This window comes from Merops nubicus, unplaced genomic scaffold (genome assembly GCF_000691845.1).
Source record: "Merops nubicus isolate BGI_N331 unplaced genomic scaffold, ASM69184v1 scaffold11069, whole genome shotgun sequence".
In the NCBI taxonomy this organism is placed as follows: domain Eukaryota; kingdom Metazoa; phylum Chordata; class Aves; order Coraciiformes; family Meropidae; genus Merops; species Merops nubicus.
The window spans coordinates 11,944-22,590 of record NW_008631771.1 but is presented as its reverse complement, the minus strand read 5'-3'; the positions used below and the strand labels follow the sequence as shown (position 1 = coordinate 22,590).

The 10,647-nt window shown below is 38.6% G+C and overlaps 1 protein-coding gene across 1 annotated transcript in view; it reads right to left on the bottom strand.

Moving 5' to 3' along the window:
• The window catches only part of LOC103780052 (rab GTPase-activating protein 1-like), a gene marked incomplete at its 3' end in the record, with an annotated part of 14,887 nt that extends 12,030 nt beyond the window's left edge, over positions 1-2,857 (bottom strand). Inside the window, exons 1-2 of the mRNA XM_008947701.1 lie at positions 2,719-2,857; positions 1,327-1,519 (exon numbers count right to left, since the gene is read on the bottom strand). Coding sequence (XP_008945949.1) covers positions 1,327-1,519; positions 2,719-2,853 — 328 coding nt within the window. The remainder of the gene's footprint in view (positions 1-1,326; positions 1,520-2,718) is intronic.
• Between the last annotated feature and the right edge of the window lie 7,790 nt (positions 2,858-10,647).

Sequence of the window (10,647 nt, the reverse complement as noted above, 5' to 3'; positions counted from 1 at the left end):
TCTAAAGGTTGTGTTTTGTTTGAAGCACATCAAACAGGGAGACAGTAAGGTAAGTTTCTCAAAAGTGCAGTATATGTGTAATTAACAGAAGAGTGTGTTCAATAATGCATAAATTGCCCATCTCACTCTACCACAAACACATTTTCTTTGTAACTTTTTTTGTAAACAGACACTATGGGAATTCTCTGACATAATGCCACAGAAGTGTGCTGCATACTACTGAGGGAGAAAGAATTCTAATTCAAGGCCCACAGAGACAGCCACACCCTTGTATTCCTAAAATATATAAATAAAAGCTACAATACATTATATCTATTTAATATATTGTATATATTTTATATACAATAGTTTACATAGGAAGCTTTCAGTCTTCCCTTTTTCACCAAAACTTCAAATAGCAGACACGTACCCCAATTATTCCTAGCAAATATCAAAACAAAGCTGTCCTCACTGGAACCTAGTGATAGCACCAGAGATGAAAAGTGAATGGGTTTGCACAGAGTACATTTCACTTAGAATCATAGAATCCTTTAGGTTGGAAGGGACCTTCAAGATCATCAAGTCCAACCATTGAGCCATTAGGGCTCTAAAGTCCTCTGCTAAAACAGATCAGAATCTGTCAGGGTTGGAAGGGACCACAAGGGTCACCCAGTTCCAACCCCTCTGCCATGAGCAGGGACACCTCCCACCAGATCAGGCTGCCCAGAGCCTCATCCAGCCTGGCCTTAAAGACCCCCAGGGATGGGGCCTCAACCACCTCCCTGGGCAACCCATCCCAGGGTCTCACCACTTTCATGGTGAAGAACTTCTTCCTCACATCCAGCCTGAATCTGCCCACTTCCAGCTTTGCCCCATTCCCTCTAGTTCTGTTGTTACCCGATAGCCTAAAAAGTCCCTCCCCAGCTTTCTTGTAGGCCCCCCTAAGATACTGGAAAGCCACAATAAGGTCACCTCAGAGCCTTCTCTTCTCCAGACTGAACAGCCCCAACTCTTAGTACTATCACTGCCCTGAAACCTCTCATACTCCAACAGCAGCATCTCTGCCTCAACTATAGTTCAGTAAGTTACACAATACTCATCTAGGGCTGGAGACAAAATGAAGATGATCGTGACCAAAAGAGAGCAGCACAGGGTGTCCACTGATAATCTATTCCCAGCTACAATCCTCAACCCATCAAAAAAAGAAGAGGAGATGCCAGGGTGTTCTCCAGTATAGTACTGGAATGAAGCTCCAGAAACCTTTATATTCACTTTAAAGGTTAACTTGAAACTGCATAAAGAAAAACCTCCCATATATGATTGAAAGGGGAAGCCCTTTAGCAATACCTGTAGTAGAAGGGTCTAAAGCAAGGTGCAAAGATGGTTGATTTGTTTGACCTCCTGAACCATCTCCAGCTGCCTGGCTGCTTGCATCACTGGGATTTTCTTGGAGAGCAGTTAAATTGTTCTGGTCTTTTTCAGAATCCCTCAGTATCTCTGCCATTGCCTTCTCCAGTTGATCATCTCCATTTGAAAATACCTGTAAGCACAAGGAGATGATGTTGGTTTAAAGGTAGTTTTACTTCCACTATTATTTTTCAAGCATATAGTCTTACTCATTGCAAAAATTAAGAAACTTTGCTGAACAAGACAACACACTAAGAATCAACAAAATTAAATCAAGTATAATCCAGTGTCCCATCCCATTATATATAAACACCATAGTCTTACTACTAATCCAACAACCATCTACAAACTACAGACAGCTCTTAAAATAACAGGTTTGTGTGTTTAGATCCCCCATTCAGAACAAAGATCAAGAGACTTTGTTAAAGATTAGCCTCAAAGAAAATTTTACTTTTTACAAATCCATTTAGGTTGTTTCACCTATTGTCCCACAGAGGAGGGGGGCAAGTCTAAAGATGGGGCAAGAAAATGGCAAGACATGTTCCATGGTGAGGGGGAAACAAAACAAAAAATAAACAAATAAACAAAAAAAAAAATGGCATCATGGATTCTACCTCCATCTGCCTCTTTCCAGACAGAATTACTAAAGCAGCAGCTAGTGTTTAATACAGACAGACATCATTGGTTGTAATTAACTGCCAAATAGTTATGCAAAGACAGACTAGGTAATTATTTGCCATATCAAGGGGAACAAATTCCTATTGTTCCATCAGGACCAAAACTAGTAAATCAGCTCCTGCAACTCAAGCGGGGAAGTTTCTTATTAGCCAATCAGCTATCACACAAAGGATATAACAGTCTGCTATTCTAGAAAGCTTTTAGAAAAGGTCTTAGTCATGCTTAAAGTGACAATAAGCAGGAAAACTAAATTAAAAACTAAAAAACAAGACCCTTCATGGTTTATTCCTATCCAATCTGATGTGCTTTTAAGGTAACAAGAGTCTCTGATCCCTACATGAAGAATATTTCCCAAGGTTTAATCTGAAGCCTGTTCTTTCAAAACAACTTTTTAGTCCTTTACTATGGTATAAATCCACAGAATACTAACAAAGCTGACCCCTGAAGAAATTATTAAAAGAAAAACTGAACTGCCACTTTTGGACAGATTTGCTCGATCTGAGACGTTAATTTCACTGTAATAAGCAAAGACAAACTATACAATCCAAGAGTCTCCTCAAGCAGACACAAGTATCTTTAATTAAATATTCAGAAGTTGCAATCTTCTGATCAATATAAATCTTACTACACATTTAAAATAAAGTAACAGTAAACCTTTAACTGAGGTTTTTCATCTTTTCCAGAGGTGTCCTCAGACTGCTGATGAACCAGGACAAAGTCTTCATTAATTAATGTGGATACAGTTTCAGGAATCCTACTGGCTTTGCTAAATGATGTTTTGACTTCCATCGCAGGTCAGTATTCTCCTCCTGCCACCAGAAGCTTAGAAAGAAATAAAAAAAAAATTAGTTAGATTCTGAAGCTGTAAACAATGTTAATAGGTGTAATATTAATTTATTGTGGAATAATATAATATTTAAAGTTCTATGTATTATACTATATTCCTCAAACTGATTTCATTGGTATAAATAACCTTTTTACATAGCAAGTATGACTTTTAAGGTATTCGAAAAGCCTATGACTTCACAGAAGTGGCTATGTGTACAGATAACATATGAGGAAGTTCATCTCAGAGCTTCCACTTCCCCTGTTTTTAATCTTCAAGGCTCTGCTCCCTCGAGCTCCTTAGCTCCTGCCCTTTGCTCTCCCTCACACAGGGGTATTTCTCACACAGTGTCACGCAGATTGTGTGGAGACAGATTACCTGAAGCCTGCTTTTCCAAAAACTGCCTATCAAAATCTATGTTCTCCATATGCAAACATACTTTGCCATTCATTATCTTAGAGCTGTTTTTAGCATTCTTGGTATCTACAAGTGATAAAGTCAAAGGTGATAGTAAACCACAATCACATCCTTCTCAGCAAATTCTCTGAAACCACCTACAGAGTTAAAATTAACCATTCCACTTAAAAAAAAAAAAAAAAATCACCCCAATGCCCAGCAAAACTATAAATATTGTGGAAAACAAGAACAAGGTTTCCCTTATCTGCACAGCAACAACTAAATGTACAAACTAAACAGAGGGTGAAACAATGGTCAGTCAATACAAGCTTATATAAAACTATAGAACGCAACCCATTCTTAGCACTTCAGAATAAGGACAGCTACTATAAGTATCCAACAGATAAAGACAGTATCACCTATGTTAATTCAGAATGTCTTCCCTGATTTTTTAGGGAATGCAGAGCTAGAACAAAGAACAGTGTGTATTAGACTTTTTACGTTTTTAACATATCCAAGTGTTTATGCTTTCTGTGTTAAAAAAGAGGAAAATATATTTTCAGGTAGGCTTTATAAATAGCATGCACTTCCAGATATGGTCTATTTCTATTTCAGTTCCTGAAAAATATTCCTCTGAGTGATGGGATTTATTGTGCTTAAGACTCGAGTTCAGAAGTGTCACATGTAGCACAGGGGGAAACAAACTGCTCTTGCCACCTCTGTGAGGCTGGAAAGCTCAACCAAAGGTCTGCGGTGGCTGGTGGCCAAGGCCAGGTTCAGCTTCACATCTCCTTTCACAGCTGCACCAAGGTGCAGAACTGTGCCACACTTGCTTCTCACTTACAGTTCCAGAACACCAAGTGATCAAGAAAACAACGCAAATTTAGGTCTAGCTATAGGGAACCACAAAAAAAGCACTTAAAAAATGCATATGCTCCACCATTCAGAATAGGCATTACTTAACATGATAGCCCCAAGAGGCAGTTTAGCAGCTTCAGACCAGGAAAAACAAACATGGAAACTAGACTACTTCAAGTACAAAAACGTTTTGTGTCACTTCTGAAACTACAGTCAACATGCTTTTGCTCTTTCAGACTTGGCTTCTCATAACCGTTTGTACCTGCAACTCTACAAAAAGATTTTCCCTCTCCTTAATCTAACCACAATTTTACCTATCCACCCAGTGAGGGTATTATATGGTATTATATGTAGAAAACCCATAACAACTGAAGTACTTAAGTTCTTCAGATAACTAACTTGTGTACCATAAAACCTTGTTAGAAGATTCACATTGTTAAAAAAAAATAAATACCTTATCAACAGCTATAATGTTCAGGGACTGACTGCAGCTTTGGATTATCAGTTTAGCACACACTGTTGTCTTTTGTAGCTCCGGACTAAGCATGAACTCACAAGCCTGAATATTTTTCAGACAGATGATGTAAACTGAGCTCCACCCAAGCCTAGGTAATGGATTTGCTGCTGGAGTATGTTTTGGTTCCAATTTTTTAAAGAATTTTTGCTTTAAGCATTTTTCTGGTAAAAGAAAGATAATGTTTTAATACACACAATTTTAATTAAGTTATAAACAGTCTACTAACTCTACACACTTTTTAACAAACACCATGTTGTAAAAATGCTGCAGAGCTTGTACATTACTTGCAATAAACAGCAAATCTAGTTAAAAATTAATATTAATATCAAAGTAAAAACCTCAGTATAACAGTGAGAGTCCACTATTATAGAATTTTTTTTTAAGGCAATGAAACGACATAAAACTATGTTCTCCAAATAAAGAACACCCTGTGTAATCCTTAGCTCTGCAGTTCCATCACCACCAGAGAAAGCAGCAGGGGATGACTGTCAGTCACATCAGGAACTCCCACACCATACCCACCATGCTGGATTTACTGAAGACGATAAAGATGAGGCCCTACCACTGTTCCTAGCACATCTGTAGAAAGGAGCCATCACAAAACATGCTTTTTTGATTTTTTTTTTTTTTAATGCTTACTTATGGGAGAATAACACAGGAACTCCAATATACGGTGGTTCTACTGTATTAATTATCAAAAGACAAATGCAAGCTGATAACATTAGCATATCACCAGTTCTTTCGGTTGAAAAGTAAGAATGGACAAGCACACAGTGGAGAGGCACACAGGGAAAAGTTTTTTTGGAGCAATATTTTTAAATCAAGGGAAAAGGTAACATTTGTAAAGCCAAAGAAAATTATCATAATGCAACTAGAGAAGCATACTGATGTACAAATATTTATTCTTGCCCTGTGAGGATAACAGCAGCTTCCTACTTCCTAAATTTTTTATCTGAAAGACAAAGGAAATATTGTAAACTTTAGATGACTGCAAGGAGCTCTTAATTCAGATCAGATACTTAAAAGCATACCATACACATTCTTGCAATAACATTTTAATTGCAAGGCCCTTAATGTCCATAAGAGTGTACTCCAAGCTCGTCTGTCTGTCAGCTTAAGCCACCACATCCAGTGCAGCCACATACCCTTTCCACAAACAGCCCTTAGCTGAATAAATTACCACCCCAGAATCCCAAATTCCAGCCTTCCATCATAGACTGCTCCAACCCCTCTGCTTTATTCACGTGCCCACTCCCTATCCAACCTCAGTCAAAATAAAGCTACACTAGTTTCAATTTAGTATTAAAACACAAACATAAACAGGTCACCCAGGAAATGAATGCCTCAACCAGATGAATGCAGTCCTACCCTCTCGAGCTCACACACGTACAGTTACAAAGCTACAAACTGCTCAGGTCTTCTGCTAAGACAGCCTCTTGATGTCCACGCTAGAAAACTTGCCATATTACAATTTAATGGCAGTGCTCCGAGTTGCTCACAGAAAATGTGTGTACCAAAAATCAATATCCCAGAGAAAAGAGACTGTTTATTTCCTCCCTCATTCTAGTCACATGCTATTTAGAAAGCAAAAGCTTCATACACAATTGTTTTGTGATCAGTCTTTGAGTAAAAATAGATTCTAATGCCAGAGACAAAGTAAGGATCAAAAGTCACGATCAAGCCATTTTTCAAATTACACAACTTGAGTAAAGCTCATGTCAGACTTTAAGAATATAACAGCGAGTCTCATGAAGATTATTAAGATTTATACCATCTTAAATAGTAAGCTTCTCAGAGGGAAAAAGTTTCTCTTTTGCCGTTATAAAAGCATGATCTAATACTCCAGCTAAGCAGTTTTGAGAAAAAGCAGCAAAAAGCATGATTCTTTCAAAGACGTTTTTATTGATTAAGGTTACTTGGGAAAGGAGTGAAACATCTGAAGGTTTTTTTTTTTTCCTTCTTCAGTAAGAAGAGTAATGTACATTCTGGACTTTCCAGTCACCTCCAGTCAGCAGATGGTTAGGTCAGTTCCCTTTTGCCATCAGCTTTACTCTGTTGAGGGCTTGCTCCTTTTTTACTCATTACTGACTTACACACTTGAACTCTTTTTCCTACAAACATAAAGAACAAATGACAGTGTCATCTATTAGACACTCACAAAATCAAAGAACAGACCCCAGCTACTGAACTCATAAGTAAGTCTCATTGTTTTGATCATACTTTCTGATGAAAAGCTAAAAGAATATAAGAATTTATTCTTGATTGTATTACTTGCAATATAAAGACAGTTGTACAGTCTACAGTCACATTAAGCTTATTCCCTGAATTTAGCAGCAGACAATCTTGGAGCTGAATGTTGTCTCAGAGTACTAATAAAAGAGTTTCAGCAATTTCAAGTTACTGGGAGTGACATAACCAGCAGAAAGGGGCTGACAGTCAAGGAAGGGAAGTCATCAAACATAATGCACCTCAGCTACTTCTGCATGACATTCAGCACTTAGTTTAAGCTGCTAGTGCAGTGTAGATCCAAATGAATAAACAGGACCGAGGTGTGAAAACACCTTCTGTTCTGCCAACACTGCTCCAAGGACTGAAACTTCAACCCAGGTGGTAAATTCCCAAACCACCAAAGCCCAAAGGAAGAACAGCTCTTCCAATGCCTTCAGAAAGGTAACAACAAATTGTGCTTTTAAAGTTCTCTTCACAGTAAGAAATAACTGGGAAGTATGTACTACTACTGCAAGGAAGTAATTTCCATAAAAGAAGTATCATGAACAGTCATGCTCTCTTCTATAGAGAAGATTATTTTTTCCTCCACACTTTGATAAATACCACACAGAAAAAAAAAAACTGAAACTGAGCAATACACAAAAGGATTTTTTTTCTCAACTCAGCTAAATAAAGCCCACTGTGATAAAGGACTAGAATTTTTCAGAGCAACCGTTTCAGAAAAGGCTGTCTGACAAACAGATTTTCAGATCAAAAGATTTTGGAGATACAAAGTAATTAAATACACCTAGTTTTAAAAAGAAGGGCTGGGGGGGGAGTGTGTGTATCTGTGTGGATCTTGCTCTGAAAAATATCTTAAGCTGTAGGGGTATGACAACGACTGACAAATAGCTGTTGCTTTTCTCTGTGAGCTTTATTGTGCATTGTTGGCCAAGTTACTTTATCTCTCAGCTATACTTCAGTCCCCAGAGTTTTGCTTACACAAAGTCCCGCCTAAAAGCTAACTAAGCCATACTACTTGGATTAGAGGTGTTTTGCAGCCAGAGACAGGGACTTACTACATGTACGTACAGCACTAAGCTTTAGGAGGCACAAACCTAGCAACTTCCCCACTTCATTCCAGAAAAGCATCCTGGGTTCACTGCAGCTCCCTTTATGAAGTTGCCAAAGTGGCTGAAAAGCGAGAGAAGTTAAGAACAGCAATCCTGGAAGACTCAGGTGGATTCAGCACTGAATCAGAGTGAGGGACAGAGGACAGGATCACTCCCAATTCCTTTCCTCCCTAACTCTTCCATGTATTTTCTATTGAATAAGTACTTGCAAAAACACACCACACACAGAAACACAAATACCTAGGGCAGTTATGCACTAGTGATCTATGTCCATGAGACTGCTGGACAGCAAGAGCAGCTCAGGACCAGGCACTGCTGGGCAACACACAGTCACTGTCACAGGAAAAAGAGAAACAAAGGTAGAGCCACTGACTTTCCTGAAGGGAACTTCTTTGCAGACCCAATTAGATTAAAAAACTTCAGAACTGAAGACTTCAAACTGGTTCCCAAAAGTAAATACCAATTTTTACATGAATCAGTCTTCTGAACCAGTTACCAGGCATTTTTTGGTTTACTTCCAATTTGTGTTCAACAAATATTTCAAGGTTACTGCTTAAGTGTGCTGTTGGCTTGGGGAAAAAAAAAAAAATTAGTTTTGTTTCAGTATTCTAAACAACTGCAACAAAAATGTAGAGCTATGCAAAGAGAACAAACAAGCAAGATAAATGTTGATCTATTTTCAGTAAGCAACAAGAAACATGTTTTAAAAGGAAGCTTCTTGCCTTTGTTGAAAAAGGGCAGTCAAGAGCAGGCTAATTAATACTTCTTTGTATCAGACAAACAAAATTGAGTGCTGTATTAAAGACAGGCTTTCAAGGCCAAATATTTGGCCCAATGATCTCAAACCCCAAATAAGATACTGTTAAGTTTGTTCTGCCTTTTTTCAGAGCTAAGCTTCCTCAAGAGAGTTGCTGGGACTTTTCTGACGATGAAGGTCCAATACAGCTATGCAGAAATTCATCTTCTGCTAACAGATTTCTGAAGTACAAATGTTCACTGAAAAGTGCGCTTTACTCCCTTTTTTGAGCTACACAATACAGTGTGTGGCAGCAAAAAGAGCGTTAAGGTGACTGAACTTGAAATCACAGACACTGGGATTTCTGTTTTGCTGAAGTGATGGGGTTACATTCTAACTCACCACTTGAGGAACTGGAAACTGCACAGACACTGATAGTTACACAAACACACACACATATAACTTGAGTGTCTCGACCACAGCATCTCACTTTTAAGAAATGTCTCAGAACTATGTGTTACGCTACCTCTCAGGCCATGAGCTTGCTAACTTAATGAGAACCATACCTTCCCCAGCAAGCTAACAAATGCTTCAAATACACAAAGCTTTCCTTTTCAATGCTTTGTCACTGAGAGACTAAACCACCTTACAAAATTCCATATTATATTGCATGTTGAAGCAGCAGAGCTAATCATCTTCCCAAAATCCTTCTCACTATTGAGTAGTATCTCAACTACTCTTTGCATAACATTAATATGAGAAGCAAAATCTCTATGTCCATAACAACTATTGTTTTATTACCCATAAATTGCTTGCCACTGTCTTATCTCTGGCAGCAAAAGACTACATAAAGGACACACAGGAAAAATAAACAAACAAATAAGCATTTACTTTGGTAACTGACACTGTCTCCCAAAATTAAAATCAGCCTAATACAGAGAAATGACTGCTGTATCATTATATTTTTTTAAATAGGTATCTATATATCTATCCAGAAATTCTTCTAATTTCCAGGAAAACAATGGTAAAAACATTAGTTTTCCCAAAGGGGTGAAAAAAAAAACAAAAACACCACAACACAACCCGCAACTTAAAAGTAAACTCACAGCATATTTTGGCAACATCACCTCCTCTATGAAAGTAAACGTCTACTCTGTGGGCAACAGCAAATGAGTAAGTCTGTTCATGGACAGCAAACTGTTTTTAATTGTTGTACTGGGTGCCTAGATATGGAGGTTTTGCAGGCTGGTTTTACATGTCAATCTTATAGTAAAAGGAGTAACAATTTAAGGCAAACAAGCAAAAGAAAACTATATAAACAAGAAAATGTCTGCTCTCCTTCAAAAACACACTGCATCCTTATTTTCTCAAATCAATTCTAACCAGCATGTTTTAAACACGTCGTATTATGAATACCAAGACATCTCTTATGAAGGAAACAGCTTTCCTGACTGAAGTGCTGGGTTTAAACCCCCAGCCCTGAACGAGGGCTGGCATATGGATGATGTCCACAACCAGGCAAGAAAGAGCCTCCTGGTTGGTTTCCACCCAGGGTCTGGCCAGCCTTAGGTGGAAACTGATGAGGAGACCACCACCAGGTGCCCCCACTTTCCACATTAACTTTAAAAGAAGCCAACTACAAAAGAACCGACTCTGCTTGTAGCAAGGTTGGGAGACCTGTCTACACAGTGAATGTGCTATGGGGGGATTCTGGTTGTCAGAAAGGCTTCCCAACTGATATGGCAAGTGGAGTTCCCAGGACAGCAGGGAGAAAGACGAGTCCCTACTACATAACTGGGCTCATGGCCTGGCTAATTCCATCTCCTACGGCTTGGATCGTTGGCCAACTTGCTCCCTTCTTCACATCCTGTGCAGTGAGTAAGTGTATTAACTTCTTGCTGCCTCTGAT